General features: G+C 41.3%; 1 protein-coding gene across 17 annotated transcripts in view; it reads left to right on the top strand.

Annotated features, from left to right (window-relative positions):
- Positions 1-25,636, top strand: part of SFI1 (SFI1 centrin binding protein) — an 85,025-nt gene that overhangs the window by 16,039 nt on the left and 43,350 nt on the right. For 9 of the 17 annotated variants that reach the window (XM_060310083.2, XM_060310086.2, XM_060310090.2 and 6 more), the window contains exons 2-8: positions 2,592-2,784; positions 4,860-5,033; positions 6,507-6,578; positions 14,470-14,580; positions 19,198-19,292; positions 22,765-22,882; positions 23,906-24,008. In XM_060310083.2, coding sequence (XP_060166066.1) covers positions 2,645-2,784; positions 4,860-5,033; positions 6,507-6,578; positions 14,470-14,580; positions 19,198-19,292; positions 22,765-22,882; positions 23,906-24,008 — 813 coding nt within the window. In that variant the 5' untranslated portion in view covers positions 2,592-2,644. Of the gene's footprint in view, positions 1-2,591; positions 2,785-4,859; positions 5,034-6,506; positions 6,579-14,469; positions 14,581-19,197; positions 19,293-22,764; positions 22,883-23,905; positions 24,009-25,636 lie in introns of those variants that run through there. The other 8 variants (XM_030860863.3, XM_030860862.2, XM_030860861.2 and 5 more) reach the window with 4 other exon arrangements.

Below are 25,636 nucleotides of genomic sequence, written 5' to 3'. Positions count from 1 at the left end.
TAGGTCCTTGATATTGATTGAATAAACAAACATTACAGGATACACCTGCCAAGTAAACAGTTAAATGAATTGGTCAGTGCATGCCTTCCCCTTGGCACTTCTTTGTTTTTCTAATTTTTCTTAATTTTTCAAAAATTGAAGTATAGTTGATTTACAATGTTGTGTTAGTTTCAGGTGTACAGCAAAGTGATTCAGTCATACATATATATATCTATTTCAGATTCTTTTCCATTGTAGGATATTACAAGACATTAAATGTAGTTCCCTGTGCTATACAGCAGGTCCTTGTTGTTTATTTTATATATAGTAGTGTGTATCTGTTAATCTCAAACTCCTAATTTATCCCTCCCCCCCTTTCACTTGGTAACTGTAAGTTTTCTATATCTGTGAGTCTGTCTCTGTTTTGTAAGTTCATTTGTATCATTTTTTAGGTTCCATATATGTGTATTACATGAAATTTGTCTTTGTCTGACTTACTTCACTTCATGTGATAATCTCTAGGTCCATCCATGTTGCTGCAGATGGCATTATTTCATTCTTTTTTATGGCTGAGTAATACTCCATTGTGTATATGGAATATACACATCTTGTCTATCCATTCGTCTGTCGATGCACATTTAGGTAGCTTCCATGTCTTCACTATTGTAAATAGTGCTGCTGTGAACATTGGGGTACATGTATCTTTTCGAATTAGTTTTTTTAATTTATTTATTTTGGCTGTGCTGGGACACGGCACGTGGGATCTTAGTTGCGGCATGCGAACTCTTAGTTGAAGTGTGCATGCAGGATCTAGTTTTCTGACCAGGGATCGAATCTGGGCCCCCTGCATCGGGAGCGTGGAGTCTTACCCACTGGACCACCAAGGGAAGTCCCTCAAATTAGAGTTATCGTCTTTCCCCCTTGTCACTTTTGGATGAACATTTTCAAATTCTGTCTTTCTCCTCACTTCCATTTTTCTGTATTTCTTGGCTAATCAGTCCTCCCATTGACATTAAAAAAAAAAATTGAATTCCTATGTTTTTATTCTCCTCCCCCATTCTTCATGATTTTTGGATTCTGATATTGTTTTTGAAGTGCCTTCTGTTTCATATTTCTTTCCATCATTCTGCCTTTCCTCTGTTCCATAATTTAACAATTTTTTAAATATTTATATATTTTTATTTTATTTTATTTTTGGCTGCATTGGGTCCTCATTGCTGCACACGGACTTTCTCTAGTTGCGGCGAGTGGGGGCTACTCTTTGTTGAGGTGTGCGGGCTTCTCGTTGTGGTGGCTTCTCTTGTTGTGGAGCACGGGCTCTAGGCATGCAGGCTTCAGTAGTTGTGGCACGCGGGCTTAGTAGTTATGGCTCACGGGCTCTAGAGCGCAGGCTCAGTAGTTGTGGCGCACGGGCTTAGTTGCCCCGCGGCGTGTGGGATCTTCCCGAACCAGCGCTCTAACCTGTGTCCCCTGCATTGGCAGGCGGATTCTTAACCACTGTGCCACCAGGGAAGACCAATTTAACAAATTTTATATGCCTACCTACTATGAGTGCCTGGCAATATATTAGGGGCTCAGTATATATTAGCAGATAAAAATGGTCCCTATCATCATGAGGTTTTGCGATGGGGAACAGGCACATATGTACATAGACAAATCTGTGGTTTCAGTTTGTGATCTCTTCCTTTAGGTGTTAAAATAACTTAGATTTCTGGAGCCACCTGACTTACACCAATGTTGGTATCTTTATGGTCTTTAAATTTCCAGAGCTGTAAAGAGTTCATCTGCTGACTGATTCAGTAGCTGGTGAGAAGGTGCTCAGAGTCTGATGAAAGGAGAGAGCAGTGGGCAGGGACTTTTAGGCAAGGGCTTCCCAGTCTGACTACCTATTTGATTATGTAACAGGGCTTCAAGAGGGCACTGTCCCCGCACACCTTCCCTCAATTTGCTGTTTCATAGGCTCTTAACTTTTTAGAGCCTCTTTCATTTTTATTTTAAAATGAGTGGGATGAAAGTCTTATTTTTAAAATTTTTGTTAGTTTTATTTTGAAATAATTTCAAATTTAGAGAAAAGTTGCAAGAATAGGACAAAGAACCTTTCTTCTCCCAGATTCTCTTGTTGTTAACATTTTACCACATTCGTCTGTCTGCCTGTTTGTTTCTCTCTCTCTCTCTCTGTCTGTCTCAGCATTTTCATTTCATTTGTGGACATGTGCAGAGGGGCAAAACATTTTACTCACTGATGCACATGCTCCCAGCTGAGGTCAAACAAGGCAGTGTTCTGCCTTTTTGTTTCAGCTCATACTTTAAGCAAGGGTCCTTTTCCCAGTCTGTGTAGTCCCACGTTTTCACAGTTTTGTGCTTTTTGTTGACAGTTTTGCTGTTTAAAGTGGCCCCCAAACGTAGTGCTGAAGTTCTGTCTAGTGTTCTTAAGTGCAGGAACGCTGTGATGTACCTTAAGAAGAAAGTGTATGTTAGGTGAGCTTTGTTCAGGCATGAGTTGTAGGGCTGTTGGCTGTGAGTTCAATTTAATGATTCACTATATGTATTAAATAAGGTGTCTTCAAACAGAAGTACACATAAAACAAGGTTTTGTTTGTTTTTTTTTCCAGTACGCGGGCCCCTCACTGTTGTGGCCTCTTCCATTGAGGAGCACAGGCTCCGGATGCGCAGGCTCAGTGGCCAAGGCTCACGGGCCCAGCCTCTCCGCGGCATGTGGGACCTTCCCGGACCAGGGCATGAACCCGTGTCCCCTGCATCGGCAGGCGGACTCTCAACCACTGCGCCACCAAGGAAGCCCACAAGGTTCTGTATTGATTAGTTGATGAGAATGTTTTTGAAGGCTGGCAGGAACCTAACCATGTATTTTCCCTTAGGGACAATGGTTCAGTATATTCGCTAACTCAGTGTTTATGGACTTTATAGAACTTATCGCAAATAACGAGAATCAAATATCTGTATTTCCCCCCTCCCCTGGACCACTTGAGAGTAAGTTGAAGCCAGTTGTTCCAAAAATGTTATTTATAGCAAAGAGAAAACAAAATGTAAGAAAAACTTCCCTTTTTGTTCATTTTGTACTTTTAGTCCCCTTTAATTTGGAAATATTTCTCAGTATTTCCTTATCTTCCATGACCTAAGCATTTTGAAGAGTTCAGATCACTTAACCTTTTATGCATATTTCTCAGTTTGGGTTTGTTCAGTGTTTCTTCATTATTGAACTCAGGTTGTGCATTTTTGGCAGGAATTTCGCAGAAGTGATGCTGTGTTCTCAGTGCATCAATACCAGGATATTTGGTCCTATTACCATTGATGTTAACTTTTTTTTTTTTTAATTTATTTTTGGCTGCGTTGGGTCTTCGTCGCTGTGCGTGGGCTTTCTCTAGTTGTGGCGAGCAGGGGCTGCTCTTTTTTTTTAATTATTTATTTTTGGCTGTGTTGGGTCTTCGTTGCTGTGTGTGGGCTTTCTCTAATTGCGGCGAGCGGGGCCTACCCTTTGTTGTGGTATGCCGGCTTCTCATTGCAGTGGCTTCTCTTGTTGCAGAGCATGTGCTTTAGGCACACGGGCTTCAGTAGTTGTGGCTCGCAGGCTCAGTAGTTGTGGCGCACAGGCTTAGTGGCTCAGCAGCATGTGGTATCTTCCCGGACCAGAGCTCGAACCCATGTCCCCTGCACTGGCAGGCGGATTCTTAACCACTGCGCCACCAGGGAAGCCTGATGTTCACTTTTATCACTTGGTTAAGATGATGTCTGCCAGGTTTCTCCACTATAAAGAAATGAATAAGTATCTTGTGGCAAGATATTTTGAAATTACATTAATAGCCTGTTTCTCATCAAACTAGCACCCACTTGTTTTTACATCCGTTGATGATTCTTGTCTGAATCAGTTGCTACTGTGATGGTTCCTAAAAGTTTATTAATTGCATTCTACTGCAAAGTAGAGCTTTCCATTCTCCCTAATGTATTTATTTACTTATATCAGTATTTTGTGGATTCGTATTTTATTTCGTATTTTATTTGGTGGGTTTTAATCTATTACTGCTGAAATTGTCCCAGATTTGGCCAGTGGGAGCCCTTTCAAGCTGGCTCCTGTGTCCTTTTCACACGCCCTTGTCATTCTTTGATCATTTCTTTACTTTTTGACCCATTAAGATATTCCAGGCTCATCTTGTATTTTCCTTGTCTCAGACCTAAAAGTCAGCTATATTTCCAAGGACTGCTGCTTCCTCTTAGTTGGCAATGGTATTTTATTTTATTTGGTTTTGTTTTATTTTATTTTTTTTAGAGACGGCTTTCCTAGGGCCCATTACTTGGAATACTAGTTGGCAATGGTATTTTAGAAACAATATTTGAGCTATCGGTTTGCTTATTGCTGATGGAATGTTGTTGCCTCTAGGTATTTCCTGCAGGCAGATCTCTGACATACATTTTTTAAAAATCTTGTGTTCATACCAATAAGATCTCTTAATGTTTCTGGAATGGAATTAAAAGTCATAAGTTTAGTGTTTAGTAAAAGTGTGTAGTTGTGTATTGTTACAGTTGTCACAATCTGAAAATCATTCCTAGTTTTTTATGTAAAGGAATCTGTTTCCAATTTGTAAATGATTCCCGTTAAATGACACATTAAAAAAGAGTGTGTTAGGACTCCAAGGTACCCTCCAGCTCTATAGCTCCTGCTTAGAGCTGAGCCAGCAGTACCCACCTCCAGATAGGGTGGGTATTTCTGTCAGAGATTGGGCTGCTTATTGCCCTTGAAGGGGAGTTATTATCATTCTGTCTCAATGAGCTTATCTGTTTAATTTCACTTGTATGTTAAAAAGTATTTGCGTCACATGCAGAGATAATTTGATTCTCTCCTTTCTCCCTTACTCCTCAAATTTAAGGTCTTCAAGGGATGGTGCAGTTAAGAAACCTTATTCTCCAAAGATAATGTCCAAAAAGAAGTCTTCTGCCTCTTCTGGGATCTGGAGTGAGATACCTAGGGCCAGGCACCCTGTACAGTATCATCCCTCATATGCCTGGACCCGAAGGGGCCGGCTAAGAGAACTGCGCATCAGGTGAGCTTGCGAGGGTTCCCCTCCCCTGTCTCAGTGACTTTTCCATTGTCCTCCCTTGTTGGTTAAAATGAGGGGATGATTCTTATTATCTTATCTCAGTTAATTGGAGACCTTGCTGACTGTTCTTCATGGCAGAATGTTCAAAATATTTAGGAATCTGCTGATGTAAGATCTGTCATTGAGTGTTTTCATTCATGGTCTCCAGTTGTGCCCCACAATGTATAAGCTATAAAGAGTCTTCCAGAAGAAGTCTAAGCATAGTCCAAGAAAATGATCATTTTCTGCTACTCTTGATTAGGTCTTTGAAAGGTATCCTTTTACTCATTCAACAAAAATTTATCAGGTGCCTACCCAACCAGGTGTTATGCTAGATGCTGAGCGTACAAGGTGAATAAGACATTCCTGGTCCAAGACCTCATGAAAGCGTAAAATCAGGTAGGCTTGGCAGACTGTTAAACAAGCCACAACAGCGAAGTGTAAGTGCTGTGAGAAGGGAGGATGTGGTGCCATAGGCCACCTGGCAAGAAGAGCCATGCCAGCGTAGCCAGCAGTGACTTCCTGGAGGAGGTGGAGTTTAGCCAAGTCCTGAAGGATAATGTAAGAAAGCCAGGTAAAGGGCAGGAGGAAGAGCATTCCAAGCTGAACTTGGAGATCAACTGGCCAAGACAAGCCAACTTTTTCTGTGTGTTCCAGGCACTGTGCTAGCTGGGGATACTGTGAGCCATGGTCCCTGCTCTCAGGGGCTCACAGTGCAGAGGGAACAACAGGCACCCTGCGAGCCGCTTCCTGGGATTTGGTGTCATAATGTTACACTAGGGGTTGGAGCCGGGGTCTGAGAGTACCAAGCTACTTGCTCTGTTTGGTTGGGGAAGGTCCAGGAAGGCTTCATGTAGGAGTGAGCATTGAAGATGAGCCTTGGTGGGTAAGTGGGCATTTGCCAGGTGTTTTAGGCAGGAAGAATAATATGAGCAAAAGTACTAGCATGTACTTCCTTTCCCTCATCTCTGAAATCTTCATCAACAAAATACTTTATATTGAAAGTTTTGGTTTTTTTTTTTTCTTTTTTTGCCGTACGCGGGCCTCTCACTGTTGTGGCCTCTGCCGTTGCGGAGCACAGGCTCTGGACGCGCAGGCCCAGCGGCCATGGCTCACGGGCGAGGCCGCTCCGCGGCATGTGGGATCTTCCCGGACTGGGGCACGAACCTGTGTCCCCTGCATCGGCAGGCAGACTCTCAACCACTGCGCCACCAGGGAAGCCCTGAAAGTATTTTTTAAAAATAATCTGCTTGATGTTAACTTTACAAATCTGTCCCATCCTGTGCTCTGTTTGATGCAATATTATCTATATATGATTCACCTTTTGACTCATACTAGTATCCCACTTCCTGGGACCTTAAAGTTTCCGTCTCCTTTCCAGAAAATTGATGATATAAACTAAATGCAGTTTTAAAATGTGTATGTCATTTCTTTCAGATGCATGGCCAGAAAGTTCTTGTATTTGTGGATTCGAATGACTTTTGGAAGAGTATTTCCCTCTAAAGCCAGGTAGTATTAGTTCAGAACACTGGACTTCTGTTGAGTTCATTCTAGGATTTTGTTTTGTATTAAGCCCATATATAACCTTTACTATGGCATGTGTTGCATTCCTTCCCTGCTCCTCCCCAGCCTCCAGGAGGTATATCATATAATGGTAACTTAACACATTACTAGTTTGAATGAATGTTTGCCCAGGAGAAGTAAATGAGCTCTTTCAGGTCCCTGGCGAGACTGGCAGATTGACTTGGTCTAGGGCAGAACCTGGGGAAAAAGTTGGCATTGGCAAGAGGAGTGAAACTGAGTCAAGTGTAAGTCCCTCTGCCCGGTAGCTTCACTTTTTCTAGGCTACCACCTGCTGCTGTGGGTTTTGGTTAACATTGCTTTAGCTGCAGCGCCCTAAGTTGATCGCAAGGGGTCAGGGACACTGTGCAGGAAGCCAGAGGGATGGAGAGAAAGAAGGGGCAGTGTAGGGAATGTTTCAGAGAACTGACAGCCATTGAAAATGTAAGTGTTTTTTAAAAACTGAAATGTTACGGGTTCTCACCCTTCACTTCTCCACTTACTATACCCTTTCCTGTTTCATTTTTCTGACAGTATGGCTTTCCTGATCTGGAACATCAAGGTCTCTTGATTCAAGGTTTCTCAAGCAAATTTGGCCTGTGTGTGTTCTCTGAAATTTTTTCTTGGTATACCTTGTGGAGGGCCTTGCTCTTCCCATCTTTTTCGTGTGTCTTTATCAGTGAGGCTCCCAATGTGGCCACAGCCCATCGCAGCTGCAGGGGTGAGGCATAGTCTCCCTCTGCTTTTCCTTCTTTCCCTGGACCTTGGCCCTGCCCTTCTTTACTGCCTTGGTAGCTCTTCGTGCCTTCAATAATTTTTTTTTTTTTGTCTTTTCTTGTTCTCAGTGGGAGAACTGATCGGAGTAACATAGTTTGCCATTATCGGAAGACTCTTGTTTTTCTTTTTTTTACTCAGTTGAGTATTTTATTTATCTTCCTCCCTGTTAGCTTAGAAATTATATACTCTTCTATCCTTCTTTTACTGACTGCCGTAACAAATATAATGTGTTTGTTTAACTTACTGGGGTCTAATGTTAATTGTTTCTTTTTGCCCTCTTCCCAAACAAGGCAGGGTTCTTCGAACACTTTAACTCTCCTGTCGCTCTCCCCACTTATATGCCCTTATTGTAAGGTATTTTAATTGTTTATTTTTTTAAATTAAATTAAAAATTTTTTTTTTTGGCTGGGCCATGCAGCTTACAGGATCTTAGTTCCCCAACCGGGGATCGAATCCAGGCCACAGCAGTGAAAGCGCCGAATCTTAACCACTGGACTGCCAGGGAATTCCCTTTATTCAGTTTATATTTTAAAATCTGCAGAACATTATTACTCTCATTTTACACAGCCAGTATTCATTTATATTTATTCATGTGTTTACACTTTTTGTTCTTTGTTTCTTCCTGTATCTCCAGGTTTCCATCTGTGATGATTTTCTTTCTATCATTTAAATGTTCCTGAACATTTCCTTTACAGTAGGTCTGCTTGTGATGAATCCTCTCAGATATTGTCTAAAATTGTTTTTATTTCGCTTTCAGTTTTGAAAGATATTTCACTGGGTATATTAGGCTACATTGCCAGTTTTTTCCCCCAGCATTTTGAAGATATTCCATTGTTCATGACTTCCATTTGTAAGATGTTGATCTAATTGTTGCTCTTTTGAAGACTTATTATTCAAAGATTTAATATGGTATGCCTGGGTGTGGGTTTATTTTCTTAACGTCTTAGCTCATTTTGAGATAGGTTACAGGGTTTTCTTGGGTTTTGTTTTTATTTTCCTGTTTTGTGGGCACATCTTTCTGGCATAATTTTTTTGTCCATAGGCCTGTTATTCTGCTCCTTTTCTTTCTTTTTTTTTTTTTTTTTTTTTTTTTTTGTGGTACGCGGGCCTCTCACTGTTGTGGCCTCTCCCGCTGCGGAGCATAGGCTCCGGACGCGCAGGCTCAGCGGCCATGGCTCACGGGCCCAGGCGCTCCGCGGCATGTGGGATCCGGGGCATGAACCCGTGTCCCCTGCATCAGCAGGCAGACTCTCAACCACTGCGCCACCAGGGAAGCCCTACAGTAACTTTGTATAGGATTTTACTTCATTTACTTTTCTGTTGCTCACTTTTATATGATATTAATTTTTCTGAACTTTTAGAGTGAAGTGAGGTTTAGTTAAGCTTTCCTAATTTCACAGAGCTCCCTCTTCTGTCTCTGTCGTGGTGTTCACAGATGCGGCGGCTTGCTCTATGGGGTATCCTGGCTTGTTCCCCTACCACGCTTGGTCTGATCCTCCTTGTCCTTCTTGTCCTTGTCCTCCTTGTCCTCCTGTCTCCTTGTCCTTCTCCTGCTCAGTTTCTATTCTGCTCCCAGCAGTTCCTCCTCAGTATGAAGCCCTGTCTGTTTTTGAGGTCAGGTCGGTTTTGAGACTGTTGGGGCCAGACTGCTCCAGCAGCTTCAGCTCTTACATGAGCCCTGGTTTTGGAGAGAACAAAACTCCTCTCAGTTTCAGCTTCTGGTCTCAAGTTGGGCCTCTGCACTTTCCAGTGACTACTTATTGACTGATTCAGGTTCTCCTGTTCTCAGGTTCCTCAGATACCACCTTCATCGCTCCTTCTTTCTTCTGTACAAATGTTAATACCATGGTGGTCTTTTGACTCTGGGTGATTTGTCCTCACCTGCTTGCATTTTGGGGTTGTAGGGATACCTAGTCACCTAGTTTTGTTGTAATAGATACATGAGTTTTTGGTTTTGCTACATGGTTTCTCTGTGTGTTTTGTAGGGATTCAGAGACTGAAAAACTATGTTGCCACCTTCACTCTCTTCCCCAAATCCTTTTCCTGCTTGATTTTGTTAAACTCATATTTGACTCATATTTAACTGGAAACCTCTTTTCAAATAATATCTATTTATATTCCAAGTACTCGGGAAACGCTGATTATGTTAGAAATGCATTTGACTCAAAGTAAGAGAAATTCTGACGATGGCTTAAACAAATCGGGATTTGCTTTTTCTCACAGTTTGGAGGTTGGTATTGGTTCAGCTGTTTAGTGATGTCATCAGAGACTCAGGCTTTTAGATCCTTTCCAGTTTACCATCCTTAGTATACTGGCCCTTTGTCCTTAGAGATGACACTGTATAGTTGCAAGATGACTGTTCTAGCTTTACATAGGAAGGGGGAGGAAGGGTGGTGTCAGCTGGACCTGTCTCTATCAGGAAGGCAAAACTTTCCTAGAAACCCTCAGCTGCTTCTGCCTCATTGGCCAGAGCTATGTCACTGGCCATCTTTAGCTTCTGAAGAGGCTGGGAGAGAAACCTTTCCAGCCTTCCTAGTGGATGCTGGTGAGGAAGCAGAGGCTTGGCGGTGGGTGTCGGGTATCTACGACTGATGTCTGCCTCACTGTTAGAGCATTCACATTGTACTCTTTTTCCTTTCTTTGCTCTTGAATGGTGGCAGGAAAGAATACTGGACTGGATTTTAGGAGACCTGAATTTTGGTTCTTACCTAGACCCTAGATAATGGTTTGATCTGGGGTTAAGTTACGGCTCTAGGCCTCAGTTTCTCACATTGTAAAATGAGAGAGTGAGAATATTTTTTCTCTAAGTATCTACCAGAATTGTAATTCTGATACTATGTTTTCATTGACTTTGAAATTTGTGATGGGGTGGTCAGTTTCAACTTGTAATCCCTTTTTAAATCAAGTGGGTTATTTGTTACTTTGGGTAAAGTTGGGCATATTAATCTTTGCTTTTTTTTTTTCTTTTTGGTCTTTTTCCATATTGAATTATTTATTTCTCACTTTTAGGAATGTTAGAGGGGAATGATATCATACCAGAAACTTCAGAATAATACCTTTATGTGCTTGGAGAATGTTTTAACTTCTATAAACTGGAGTTGTTTTATCATTAATAAATGGAACCAAAATGACCACTGAATTAATAGGGCAAAAATAATACATACAGTATGTGTCCATATGTAAGGCAGTCTTAAATAGGAAGTATCACCTCTTTTTCTGAAGAGAAGATCTGAACAAAATTACTTGGCTAATTTGGGAAGTAGATAAAACAGTCACGTCCATTTATAGTATTTAATTTATCAGTATTTTTCGTCATTCTTGGTTAAGGCTTTGGTTCCTATTTTCTTGAGAAAATAGAAGTAACAGAAGAGACCATCACTCAGTCTACTGACCGCCAGCATCTATTGCCATATGACCTGCTTTCCCAACTGTGGCATCTGTGGCAAAATCCTTTTGCGTTGCATTCCCCTTGTGCCTACTCCAGGCCATCACACTAGCAGTTTTTTTTCTGTCTCTTCTGTATCAATTTTTCCCTCTTTACTGGATCATTTGTACCAGCATACAATGCTATTATTTTCCTATCCTGAAAGAAAAAAAGTCTCTTTGATGCTACTTCTTTCTGCAGCTAGCTCTCCATCTCTTTGCTTCCCTCTACATTTCCTGGCCATCCCCAACCTCTCCAGCACCTCTTTTTGTAGTCTCAAGTCCATCCTACGAGGCTTTTGATTCCATCATGCCACCAAAATTGTTTTTGCTTTTGTAAGGTCACTACATTTGCTAAAATCAGTGATGAATTCTTAAATTTCCTCTCACTTGACTTACCAAGAAGCATTAGACAGCCCATCATTCCCTTCTTCAAGGAGCCCTTTCTTCTCCCAGCGTCAAGGTTACCATTCTCTCTGTTTCCCTTCCACCTCTTTGTCCCCTCTAACTCTCTTTGGTTGGTTCCTCCTCATCTAAATATCCCACCCCCAGTCCTTGCACTGCCTCTCTGTCTACCTCCCAACCATGTCAGCCTCATCCCATGATTCCCAAAGGTACACACCCAGCCCAGACCTCTTCCTGGACTGCTACACACGTGACATTCCACTCTGCGCCCAATAGACGTCACAACTCAGTATGTTCATAACCAAAGTCTAGACCTTCCCCACAGACCTCCCTGCTGAGTGTTACTCTCTCCAGTAAAGGAAGCTCCCATCCTTCCAGGGACTCGGGTCAGAAACCTAGGAGTCATCCTTGGTATCTTATTCCCTCACTCCCCGATTGCAATGCCAAATGCCAAATGCCAAAATTACGTTGATTCAACCTTCAAAATAGATTCAGACTCCAAGCTCTTCTCAGTACCTCCAGTTGCTACCACCCTGGTCCGGGCCATCATGTCTCCCCTGAATGACTCCAGGAGCCTCCTCACTGGTCTCCTGCTCCAAGCCTTGTCCTTAGTCAGTCTCTTCACACAGGCGGTCTGAGTAATCCAGTCACGTCACTCTTCGGCTCAGACCTTGGGCAGCTTCCCATCCTGCTTACAGTAAAAGCCAGAGTCCTTACTGTGGCCTATAGACTAGTCACCTTTTTGTTTTACCTATCTATGGATCTTTTCTTTTTCATTTCTGCCATCATAGTTTTAATTTCCAAGAGCTCTTTTTTGTTCTCTGAATAGTCCTTTTTTAAAAAAAATAACATCCTGGAGGCTCATAATTTTTTTGAGGTTAATGTAATGATTTATTTCTAAGTTTTTGACTGCTCTGTTTCTTCCAAGCTCCTTTTTCCTGTGTGCTTTTGTTCACTGTCTCATGTTGTAGTCTTTCCTCAAATGTCAAGAGATCCTTTTATTGTCTGCTCATATTTAAGAGTTAATATTAGAAGCTTATATACCCATTCAATGTATGTATAGGGACTTGTAAGCTGAGGGTTTCCCTTTAGGCTTTTGAGGCAGACCAGATAGTTTCATTGGGGGAACTCCATCTGTCAGTATCTGAAGTCCTTTTCCCTTAGATTGATCAGTTTTCCCCAGAGGAGAGGAGTCCTTCAAACTCCTTCTGGGGTAGAGTGGGGTGGAGGCGGGGGGCGGTGGTTATAAGCTTGGCGGCAAGCAGAGGAGAGGGAATGTGGGTCTCACTGTTCAGTATGTAGACTCTCAGTTTAGGACTGTCTCCCGAGCTGTGCCTGGTGTTGGAGAGTCCAGTGCCCCTCAGGTTCAGCCTCTCCAGAGATAAGCCTGAGTCTGCCCAGGTGAATAATGGGATCCAAGGGCCTAACTGTTTCTTACTCACAGGCTTCCAAACAATCCTGTGTTTTCATTTCCACCCAGGGCTCCCTGCTTCCTGATACCTCTTGTTCCCATGCCTTTCTGGGGTTCATGCCACCAGCCCCTTGCCTCTCGACTCTCCTCCCACCAACACTTAGTTCTCCGCCTTCTTTCACCTGTTGATTCAGTTGCCACTCGCCTGCCTGCTTTCTGTCATCAAAAATTTGTTGGCATCTCTTGTTTGTTTGTTTTTTTGTTTTCTGCAGTACGCGGGCCTCTCACTGTTGTGGCCTCTCCCGTTGCGGAGCACAGGCTCCGGACGCGCAGGCTCAGCGACCATGGCTCACGGGCCCAGCCGCTCCGCGGCATGTGGGATCTTCCCGGACCGGGGCACGAACCCATGTCCCCTGCATCGGCAGGTGGACTCTCAACCACTGCGCCACCAGGAAAGCCCGGCAGGCGGATTCTTAACCACTGCGCCACCAGGGAAGCCCTGGTTATCTATTTTAAATACAGCAGTCAATCCCAAATTCCCAGTTTGTTCTTCTCCCCCAGCCTTCCCCCCGGTAACCATAAGTTCATTCTCTAAGTCTGTGAGTCTGTTTCTGTTTGTAGATAAGTTCATTTGTATCTTTTTTTTTTTTTTTAGATTCTGCATATGAGTGATATCATATGCTATTTGTCTTTCTCTGTCTGACTTACTTCACTTAGTATGGTAATCTCCAGGTCCATCCATGTTGCTACAAATGGCATTATTTCATTCTTTTTTATGGCTGAGTTATATTCCATTATATATTTATGTACTACACCTTCTTAATCCATTCATCTGTCATTGGACATTTAGGTTACTTCCATGTCTTGGCTATTGTTTTTTTTGTTTTTAAAAATATTTATTGAGGCTGCAAAGGGTCTTAGTTGCGGCATGCTGGATCTTTGTTGCGGCATGCAGGCTTTTAGTTGCAGCATGTGGAATCTAATTCCCCAACCAGGGATCAAACCCAGGCCCCCTGCATTGGGAGCATAGAGCCCTACCCACTGGACCACCAGGAAGTCCCATGTCTTGGCTGTTGTAAATAGTGCTGCAATAAACATTGGGAGGTGAATTTCTCTATGTATATTTTTGCCAGCCAGTTTTTTAAAACCTGTGAGTGGGTGAGGATGAAGGACATGTTAGTAACCTACAGAACCATGAAAAGAAATTTGGAGTGACTGACAGGCCAGAGATCCTGAGTTACCAGTCTTCTTGACCATGCCTGTTAGCATCAGCACAGTCTCACTGCCCTGCTACTTTCTTTCTTAATAGCTTTTTCCCTTCTTATTCTCTCTTCTCTTTTGCTCTTGTTATAACTCCGCTAGTCAGATTTCAGTTAAACTAATATATTCTGTTAAGTCCTAGGAATATCATTAGACATTTGCTTATTTTATAACTTTTAATCTCCTGGGTATGTAAATGAGAAGTGTAGCTACTATCTTTTACTAATCAAATATATTTTTTAGTCTGGTGAATGAAAAAAATTGAGAATGTTAATTCTCAACTCACTTATGGTATTTGAAAAGTCAGATTTTTTTACTTTCACCTCTTTAATTGGTGAGATCTAGAGTATAAAAGTTCTTAGCCTCATTTCTAGTTTAAGTAGTTCTAAAGTTTTGATCTGAAAAAGTTGAATATGTCTATTTTTAATCTATTTTGGTGTTATCAAATAATGAACCACACTTTCTATGAGAAAGCAATGGCCATATGAAATGGTGATTTGGGAATAGATATCAGCTCCAACATTGTCAGTTATGTCTCTCTGGTTTTTTTTTTCATTGCCCTAGGTTTTACTATGAGCAAAGAATTCTGCAGAAGGTCTTTGAAGAATGGAAAGAAGAGTGGTGGGTTTCCCATCGAGAGTGGAAACTCCGTGTTCGAGCTGACTGTCACTATAGGTAGGATTTCATGTTACATTACTTTAATTTTACTGATACACGTTATCAAATAATTACTTGTTGGCATGTTTCTGGTCAGAAGGATAGAAATTTTTTTTCTGGTTTTATTGAGATATAATTGACATATATTAATTACTGTATGAGTTTCTGGTGTACAGAATAAAGGTTTGACTTACATATTATGAAATGATTACCACAATAAGTTTAGCTAATGTTTATCATCTCATATAGATACAATAAAAAGAAAAGGAGAGGGCTTCCCTGGTGGCACAGTGGTTGGGAGTCCACCTGCCGATGCAGGGGACACGGGTTCATGCCCCGGTCCGGGAGGATCCCACATGCCGCGGAGCGGCTGGGCCCATGAGCCATGGCCGCTGAGCCTGCGCGTCCGGAGCCTGTGCTCCGCAGCGGGAGAGGCCGCAACGGTGAGGGGCCCGCGTACCGCAAAAAAAAAAGAAAAGGGGAAAAAAAAGAAAAAAATTTTCTCCTTGTAATGAGAACTTCTAGGATTTACTGTCTTAACAACTTTCATATATATCATACAGCAGTGGTAACTGTAGTCATCATGTTGTACATTACATCCCTAGAACCTCTCTGTCTCATAACTGGAAGTTTGTACCTTTTGACTGCCTCCCCCAACCCACCCCGGCCTCTGGTAACCACAAATCTGATCTTTTCCTGAGTTTTTTTTTTTTTTTTTTTTTTTTAAGATTCCACATATAAGTGAGATCATATAGTATTTGTCTTTCTCTGTCTGATATATTTCACTTAGCCTAATGCCCTCAAGGCCCATCCATGTCGTCGCAAATGGCAGGGTTTCCTCTTCTTTTTTTTTTTTTTTTTTTTTTTGCGGTACGCGGGCCTCTCACTGTTGTGGCCTCTCCCGTTCCGGAGCACAGGCTTCGGACGCGCAGGCTCAGCGGCCATGGCTCACCGGCCCAGCCGCTCCGCGGCATGTGGGATCCTCCCGAACCTGGGCACGAACCTGTGTCCCCTGCATCGGCAGGTGGACTCTCAACCACTGCGCCACCAGGGAAGCCCCCTCTTTTTTTTTAATGTGTATGTTTTTATGGGGTTTCCTCATTTTTTAATGGCTGAGTAAATTCCATTGTATACAGATACCACAACTTTACCCATTCATCCACCTTTGGACACTTAGGTTGTTTCCCTGTCGTGGCTCTTGTAAATAATGCTGATGTGAACATGGTGGTGCAGATATCTTTTCAAGTTAGTGTTTTTGTTTCCTTTGGATATATTTCCAGAAGTGGGATTGCTGGATTGTCTGGTAGTTCTATTTTTAATTTTTTAAAGATCCTGCATACTGTTTTCCTTGGTGGCTATACCAATTTACAATCCTACCAACAGTCCACAAGTTTCCCTTTTCTCCATATCGTCACCAGCGTTTGTTCTCTCTTGTCTTTTTTATGTCTTATTTTTTGGAGACCTAATTTCCTACTTTTCCTTTTTTTAATTGAGGTAAAATTGGTTTATAACATTATATAAATTTAGGTGCACATTATAATTCTATTTTGTCTTTTTGACGACGGCCATTTTAACAGGTGTGTGGTGATTTTGATCTCATTGTGATTTTGATTTATATTTTCCTAATGACTAGTAGTGTTGAGCATCTTTTCATGTACCTGTTGGCCATTTGTATATCTCCTTTGGGAAAATGTCTGTTTAGGTCCTTTGCCCACTTTTAAATTGGATTATTTGTTTTTTTTCCTATTGGGTTATATGAGTTCTTCATATATTTTGGATATTCCTTATCAGCTATATGGGTTGCAAATATTTTTTTCCCATTTTGTAGGTTGTTGTTGTCACTTTGTTGGCTGTGTCTTTTGCTGTGCATAAGCCTTTTGGTTTGCTGTAGTCCCACTTGTTTATTTTTTATTTTGTTGCTTGTGCTTTAGGTGTCATATCCAAAAAATCATTGCTAAGACTTGTGTGAAAGAGCTTTTTTCCTATATTTTCTTCTAGGAATTTCATGGTTTCAGGTCTTGCATTTAAGTCTTTAATCCATTTCTAGTTAATGAGTGGTGTTAGATATGAATCTAGTTTCATTGTTTTACATGTGAATATCCAGTTTTCCCAGCACCATTTATTGAAGAGACTGTCTTTTTTCCATTGAATATTCTTGGCTCCCTTGTCAAATATTAGGTGACGGTATATACTTGGGTTAATTTTGGGGCTCTCAACTCTATTCCATTAGTCTCTTTGTCTGTTTTTATTCCAGTGCCATAATATACTATAGCTTGAAAACAGGAAGTGTGATGCCTCCTGCTTTGTTCTTTCTCTGGATTGCTTTGACTGTTTGGGGTCTTTTATGGTTCCACATAAATTTTAGGATTGTTTTTTCTACTTTTGTAAACATGCCATTGGAATCTTGATAGGGATTGCATTGAGTCTATAGATGGCTTTTGGTAGTACTAACATTTTAACAATATTTTTCCAGTTCATGAACATGGAATACCTTTCCATTTATTTGTCTTCTTTGATTTCTTTCATTAATGTCTTGTAGTTCTCAGAGTAGAGACCTTTCACCTCCTTGGTTAAATTTATTCCTAAGCATTTTGTTATTTTTGATGCTATTGTAAATGAAATTGATTTATTTCTTTTTCAGATAATTTGTTGTTACTGTATAGAATTACTACTTAGTTTCTTACGTTAATTTTATATCCTATGATTTTACTGAGTTCATTGATTAGACCTAACAATTTTTTGGTTGAGTCTCTAGGAGGAGTTTCTGTATGTAAAATCATGGCATCTGCAAATAGAGACAGTTTTACTTCTTCCATTCCAATTCCAATGCCTTTTTTTTTTTTTTTTTTTTGCCCAGTGGCTCTGGCTAGGACTCCCAGTACTATGTTAAGTAGGAGTGGTGAGAGTGGGCACCTTTGTCCTGTTCCTGATCTTAGAGGAAAAGCTTTCAGCCTTTCTCCATTGAGCATGATGTTACCTGTGGGCTTATCATATGTGGCCTTTATTATATTGAGATACTGAAGATCATATGATTCTTTTCTTTCATTCTATTATGTGAGGTATCACATTGATTGAGTTTGTGAAGGTTGGACCATCCTTGCAACGAGAAGAGTTTTGGATTATTTTCTGTATTTCTTCAAATTCTTTTTAGAGCAAGCAAGATCAAAGTCCTAAATTAAGCCCAAGCACACAATACTGTGTGCATTGTGAGCACATATACACAGAGATACCCCTCTAATTCAAGTAATCATTATGTAATGATCATGCTAATGATTTGAATATGTTTTTCTCACTGACTCTCACTTCTGTATAATTTCTGATTCTGTGTTTTAAAATAATAAAGTTTTAATTTGTATTGATTGGGAGAAAATATATGCCCAATATAGAACATTAAGAAAATAGAAAAAACTTTAAAAATTTATTTTTTTAGCAGTAGAGAGAAGAAACTCTTAATCTTTGACATTTGTATTCCCAAAGATAAGTGGAAGAAAAAGTAAAAATTGGGAATTACATCACATACGTATTTTTATACATCTTATTTTGCGGTACACGGGCCTCTCACTGTTGTGGCCTCTCCCGTTGCGGAGCACAGGCGCCGGACGCGCAGGCTCAGCGGCCATGACTCATGGGCCTAGCCGCTCCGCGGCATGTGGGATCTTCCCGGACTGGGGCATGAAACCGTGTCCCCTGCATCGGCAGGCGGACTCTCAACCACTGCGCCACCGGGGAAGCCCTATACCTTTTTTAAAGTAAAAACTTAGTATGTCTTATACCTTGTGTCTTTTTCAAATGGTATTCACTCATTATAATCATGTCTTTAAGCTCTTCGGGGCAGGGTTTCTGATTTATGGATATTTCAGATATCCATAAATACAGACATCGCTGAATTGTTCTAAGAAGCTGACAGAGTATGAAATCAAGTTTTAGGAAATGGGATAGTGAAGATATGGAGGGACTGACAGTCTTTTTTTTTTTTTTTGGGTGCTTTTTGGTTTTTTGCTGTGCGCGGCTTTCTCTAGTTGCAACGAGGAGGGGCTACTCTTCCTTGCGGTGCAGGCTTCTCATTGCAGTGGATTCTCTTGTTGCAGAGCGTGGGCTTCAGTAGTTGTGGCTTGCAGGCTCTGGAGCACAGGCTCAGTAATTGTGGCATACAGGCTTAGTTGCTCTGCGGCACGTGGGATCTTCCCAGACCAGGGCTCGAACCTGTGTCCCCTGCATTGGCAGGTGGATTCTTAACCACTGCGCCACCAGGGAAGCCCTGGGACTGACCGACTTAATGTGTATAATGTATGTATTGAGACAGAAAAGACGAAGGAGAACATTGACTGTCTTTTAGTGCAAAGGAGAGGTTATGTTTTACATGGTGTGGATGATTGAGATATGACTGTCATTCCAAATGCCACAGCTTTGTGGGTGCTGAAGGTGAAGTTATTCTAGGATAATTCACACCTTTCTTCCTTGGTAATAATATAAGGTGTGGAGAACGACACTCCAATTTTAGCTTAGGATATAGATTGGCTTTTTTGTGTCAGAAGTGTTCCGGTTAATTTCTCCTAAGTACAGAACGGACTGGGTATGTCGGATTAGGAGTTGTTTTGTTTTAAAGAAACGCTATTTGCTTTTTTGGCTCCTCAGATATTACTTGTATAACCTGATGTTCCAAACCTGGAAGACCTACGTGCATCAGCAGCGGGAGATGAGGAACAGGTACCTGAGAGCCGAGGATCATGGTGAGAAAAGGAAGTACACGTCTAAAGAAAATGTCTCCATTTGTCTTTTTTTTTCCTTTATTAAGATTTTATTTTTAAGAGCAGTTTTAGTCTCACAGCAAAGTTGAGGGGAAGGTAGTAATTGCCCATACACCCACTCCCCAACACATACATAGCCTCTCCCATTATCAGCATCCCCCATCAGTGTGGTACATTTGTTACAGCTGGTGAACTTATACTGACACATCATAATCACTCAAAGTCCATAGTTTACATTAGGGTGTATTTTCTTTGGTGAGGTGTCGATTAAGTTCTTTTGCCCATTTTTAATTGGATCGTTTGTTTTCTTGTTGAGTTTTAAGAGTTCTTTGTATATTTTGGATAATAATCCTTTGTCAGATATGTCTTTTGCAAATATTTTCTTCCACTCTGTGGCTTGTCTTCTCATTCTCTTGACATTGTCTTCTGCAGAGCAGAAGTTTTTAATTTTAATGAAGTCCAGCTTATCAATCTTTTCTTTCATGGATGGTGCCTTTGGTGTTGTATCTAAAAAGTCATCACCATACCCAGGGTCATCTAGGTTTTCTCTTACATTATCATCTAGAAGTTTTATAGTTTTGTGTTTTACATTTAGGTCTGTGATCCATTTTGAGTTAATTTTTATGAAGGGTGTAAGGTCTGTGTCTTTTTTGCATGTGGATGTCCAGTTGTTCCTATACCATTTGTTAAAAAGACTATCTTTGCTCCATTGTATTCCTTTGCTCCTTTGTCAAAGATAAGTTGACTATAAGAGCCTGTTGCCAGGCTCTCTGCTGTGTTACACTGATCTGTCACTTCTTTTGTCAATATCACACTGTTTTGGTTACTGTAGCTTTATAGTAATTCTTCAACTCAGGTCGTGTCAGTCCTCCAGCCTCCTTCTTTAATATTGTGTTGGGTATTCCAGGTCTTTTGCCTCCATATAAATGTTATAGTCATTTTGTGATATCCACAGGATAACTTGCTGGGATTTTGGTTGGGGTTGCATTGACTATGAATCAGGTTGGGAAGAACTGACATCTTGACAATATTGAGTCTTCCTATCCTGAACATGGACTCTCTCCCCGTTTATTTAGTTCTTCTTTTATGTCTTTCATCACAGTTTTGTAGTTTCCTCACACAGATTTCATATATGTTTTGTTAGATTTATACCTAAATATTTCATTTTTTTGAGTGCTACTGTGAATGGTGGTGTATTTTTAATTTCAAATTCCACTTGTTCATTGCTGTTATATAGGAAATCAGTTGACTTTTGTATATTAACCTTGCATCCTGCAGCCTTGCTATGAATTGCTTATTAGTTCCAGGAGTTTTTTTGTCAATTCTTTTTGGCTTCTGTACATAGACAGTCATGTCATTTGCAAACAAAGACAGTTTTATTTCTTCCTTCCCAATCTGTATACCTTTTATTGCTTTTGTCTAGTTGCACTAGCTAGAACTTCTAATATGATGTTGAAAGGGAGTGAGAGGGATCATCCTTGCCTTATACTTGATTAGTGGAAAAGCTTTTGAGTTTCTCACCATTAAGTATGCTATAGGCTTTCTGTAGATATTCTTTATCAAGTTGAGGAAAATCCCCACTTTTCCTAGTTTACTGAGAGCCCAGATTTACTTTTGCCTTCACAAAATCTCAGAAGCTTTTGTGAAGGATGAGTGCATTGTCTCTGAGAGAGAATAACTCCAAGTCAAAGGGAAGACTTGTTCGATTCCCTTTCCTGTTTTCCAGGATGTGTGATCTCTGAGCAGGAACTCCTGTGTGATCATATCCCTATGGTTTTCTCTATATGGCATGGTTTTGGCACCTACCACTCACTTAAGCATGATTTGTGTGAACTGGCTGTTCCTGCCCTGCTGGTGCAGTGTTCTGGCTGTGTTTCTCTCGCAGCACTTGGGACTGTTGTCTGTCTTGCTGCCATGTGTCACATTGCAGTGCTTACTTCTGATCTTCTTTGTCCAGGTTGTCCCTTAGTGATCTTGTGGACAGTTTAGCTCTGGTCAGTGTCTGATTCCTCGAGTTGAACCCAGAAACCCATGTGGGGAGCCTAAGGGGAAAAAGGCACTAACTTTCAAAATGATAATGCAGCCTGCTGTTTCTCATAGCCATTTCACATGAATGCCCTATAGGCACCTCAAACTCAGCAAGTCCCCAGTACAGCTTGTCCACTGCTCCCCGTTTAGACCTGCTCTTCCTACTTTTCCTAGCTAAGCAAGAAACCTTACTTATGAATGGCTTCGTCGTAACAGCATTTAGTTATCTTCTCTTAAAACATGCCTCCCTGAGGTGTCCCTTGCACTCATCTTTTCTTTGCCAATGCCTGAGATTAAGCCTCATCTCTTTCCCCAGCATATTATAAGTACCTCTTCTTTTATCTCCTTGGATTTATTTTCTTCTTTTTATAGATAATCTCGTTTACTCTTTGCAAACATACCTTGAAGGGAAGCACCATTTTGCAGATGAGGAACTGGTGTGAGGTTACTTAGCTCAGTGACAAGGTCAGTACTCAGGCCCAGCTTATCTTACTCAGGAGCTTAAACTCTAAGCTACAGCACCATACTAGTCCTTGTTGCCTGAGATGTGCTGATTCATGAGGTCTGAGGTGGGCCCAAAGAAGCTGCATGTTAAATTCTTTTTCATATTTTGACTTGACTTGTCAACAACTATGAAATATAAAGTATAGCTCTAGTCATCCTGACCACATTTTGGAGAATGTCCTCAAAATGTTTTACATAATTTTATTTTCTCCTTTGTGTTCTAAAAAGAAAAGAAACTTATGTCATCAGTGATGACTTTCATAATGAAAATGGAATTTACCACAAAGGGAGACTTATGGACTTTTGTGCCTCCCATATTTAGTAAATTCTCTTTCCTCCAGGATCATTACTGGTCCTTCTTATTCTGTTTCTCAAACAGATACATATAGTATCCTTTCCTTTTGTCTTGCTTATTCTACTTTACAATTATTGTTTCAAACAGTAAATTTTATAACATGACTTCTTTAACTTTATATTATGGAAATTTAAAAATATCTACAAAATGGAAACGTAGAATAATGAACTTCCGTGTACCCATCATCCAGCTTCCAATAATTATCGACTCACATATATCCATATCCACATTCATTTCTCTGCTTCCTCTGTTATTTCATGTGTAAATATTGCAGAATATAACTCTAAAAAAAATAAGGACTTTTATAATAAAAGATTTCTGAACAGTGCAGTACACTGATTTTCCTTTAAAAGTTTTGTAAATGTTATCACTTATATAACCATTCTTCACATCCTGCATCCTTATTAATTTTGTAGAGCTTCACAAGTTTTCCAGCAGAGGGCACTAGAAGACTGGAGGAATTTAGATATTCAAAGGAGGGATGTCAGAGCTTTTGAACTTTTGTCTTAACCCAGAGTGATCCATCTCCCCCAGCCCCATTTTGAAAATCTCTTTGGTGCCATCTAGATGCAAAACAAAAGATGCGACAGGCCTGGAAGTCCTGGTTGATCTACGTGGTTTTTCGTAGGACCAAACTTCGGATGCAGACCACTGCCCTGGAGTTTAGACAGCGGAGTACTTTGTGGTGAGTGTACTCCATTGCCCTACAGATCAGCAGCGTTCACTTTACCTCAGCTTTGCTTTATGCTACTGGAAAACCAGCATAAAAACCCACCATAAAACAATGTTTTGGGGATTTCCCTGGTAGTCCATTGGTTAAGAATCTGCCTTCCAATGCAGGGGACGTGGGTTTGATCCCTGGTTGGGGAACTAAGATCCCACATTCCGCGGGGCAACTAAAACCACATGCTCTGGAGCCCGCGCGCCACAACTAGACAGAAGTTCGCGCGCCGCAACTAAGACCCAATCAGCCAAATAAATATTTTTTAAAAAACCCCAAAACAATGTTTTGAACATAATTGATACCTAATAAATATTTATTGATAACTTGTTCAACATTGAGATCAGGTTTTCACTAAATCATAAGTAACACTAATTGAGTACTTACTAGAAAACCCTGTGTTAAGTTTCTGTGTGTGTTAATTTTTTAATGTGAAGTGTCTCATTTAATCCTTACCATAAACTATGAAATACTGTTATTGCACAGATTAAGATATATGAGCTCAGGCAAGTTACTCAACCTTTCTGAGACTTACTGTATAAGTGGTAATTAGCAGAACTAGGGCTCACCCACCCATCTCTCTGATGCCAAAGCTCATGCTCTTAACTGCTGCCTTGCACTGCATCTCAGCAGCATTGTCCACACAGTGGAGGGTGAGTTAGTCCACTCTGAAAGCCAGGTGTGTGTAGCAATGAGCTGCTATATAATGGGACTGATTCCACTGTGCATTGTTCCCAGTGGTCCTCTGGTGTCCCAAATGGCAGTGTCTTAAAAGCTCAGTTCCAGAGCATGTCTGTAGTGTCTAAGGCTGGATCTGACCTTAGGAACCATCCGTTTCCAACCCTTAACTGGCAGCTCTAGAACTGTTTCTTGGCTGTTTAGGGAGAGGGACTTGAGCTCAGGGTCTGAGGCCCAGCCCTCACTGCCCTTCTCTTTTCTGGCTGGCCTTGCTCTGACTGGTCCCATCTTTGATTTGCTCTCTGACAGGGTGTGGTGGAGCACGTGGAGATGGCAACTGGGACAGGTTCACCTGGGCCGTGCCCTCCATGCCTCGGCTGTGAAGCACAGGGCCCGGAGCCTCCAGCTGCAGGTGAGTCCAGCAGACTCGGGCTTTGGTGTCCTCTGTCCACGTCGTCAGGCACCATACCCACAGTGGGAGCTTGGGCAGGTGGGGTCGGACTCCCAAGCAGAAAGCTGACCGTCATGCTGCTGCCTCTCTGCTGGGCCCTCCCTGCAGCTCAAGGGATGGAAGTGGGGTGCGAGGCAACTTGGAAGGCTGGACTCTTCAACAGACAGAGGCCGCTGGAAGGAATATGCTAGATGTGATTTCCAGTAATCTTTAGAGAGCTCCTGTTAATTGTGGAGCCGGAACGGGATTTATGAATGAATTATAAATATGTTTAAAGAAACAGCAGTATATTCTTTATTTCCTCATTACTCTTTTCCTACAGCAAATTAGAAAACGAGGGCAGAAAAGAAACTAAGACTGAAAAGAAAACCTGGCTTTTTCATATAATTTTGCTTATTTCTTAGAGTTCCTTTTGGGAAAGCCACTAGCTTTTGGTCAGTTATAAAGGCTTAACATCTGTACCAAACGTATGCTCTGGTGAAGCTTTTTTATGGCCTTTGATAAGCTTTCTGAACTTCAGTCACTTTTTAGTGTCTCCTGGGTACTTATAGGGCTGCCAAGTCAGTCATAGAGAATAGAACAGGGAGGAGGAGAAAAAGAAGTGCGTGTTACTATATTGTAGGAGTAATAACTTCTTTTTTCCATTTATTTATTGATTTATTTTTGGCTGCGTTGGGTCTTTGTTTTTGTGCACAGGCTTTCTCTAGTTGCAGCGAGCAGGGGCTACTCTTCGTTGCAGTGAGCGGGCTTCTCATTGTGGTGGCTTCTCTTGTTGCAGAGCACAGGCTCTAGGCACGCAGGCTTCAGTAGTTGTGGCACATGGGCTCAGTAGTTGTGGCTCGTGGGCTCTAGAGCTCAGGCTCGGTAGCCGTGGCACATGTGCTTAGTTGCTCCGGGGCATGTGGGATCTTCCCGGACCAGGGCTCGAACCTGTGTCCCCTGCACTGGCAGGCGGATTCTTAACCACTGCACCACCAGGGAAGTCCCTGTAGGAGTAATAGCTTTTTAATCTGACAACATTTTGTATCATCCATGGAAGAATATGCAGTATATGGAGATCATATGCAGACAGCATAGACTGGGGTCAGCAAACTTGCCCATGGATCAGATTTGGCCAGCTGATGGTTGTTGTAAATAAAGTTTTATTGGGACACAGTTACACCTGTTCATTTATGTATTGTCTAAGCTGCTTTCAGGCTACAACGGTAAAGTTGAGTAGTTGCAACAGAGACCATGTGGCCTGCAAAGCCTAAAAAAAGTATTATCTGACCCTTTAAGAAAAAAATTTGCTGACCTCTGAACTCATAAGGTCTTCTGAAGCAGTAGCAAGGAAATAGACATAGTTCTTGCCAGTGATAATAACGGTAACAAGAACAGCAGGAGCAGTAATAGTATTTATTGTGGTCTTACTGTCCTAGGTGCTGGACTAAGTGTTTTATATGTGTTATCTCAATTTTCAAAATTACTTTTTAAATCCCGTATTATTATAGGTTAAATAACTCAAATGAGGGTCATGCACCTAGCAAAGGTCAGAGCCAGTATTTGAACTGAGGCAGCCTGAAAAGTGCAAAGCTGTTCTTTTAACTATC

This window comes from Globicephala melas, chromosome 13 (assembly GCF_963455315.2).
Source record: "Globicephala melas chromosome 13, mGloMel1.2, whole genome shotgun sequence".
NCBI lineage: Eukaryota > Metazoa > Chordata > Mammalia > Artiodactyla > Delphinidae > Globicephala > Globicephala melas.
The sequence above is the reverse complement of the archived record's forward strand: the minus strand, read 5'-3'. Positions and strand labels throughout refer to the sequence as shown.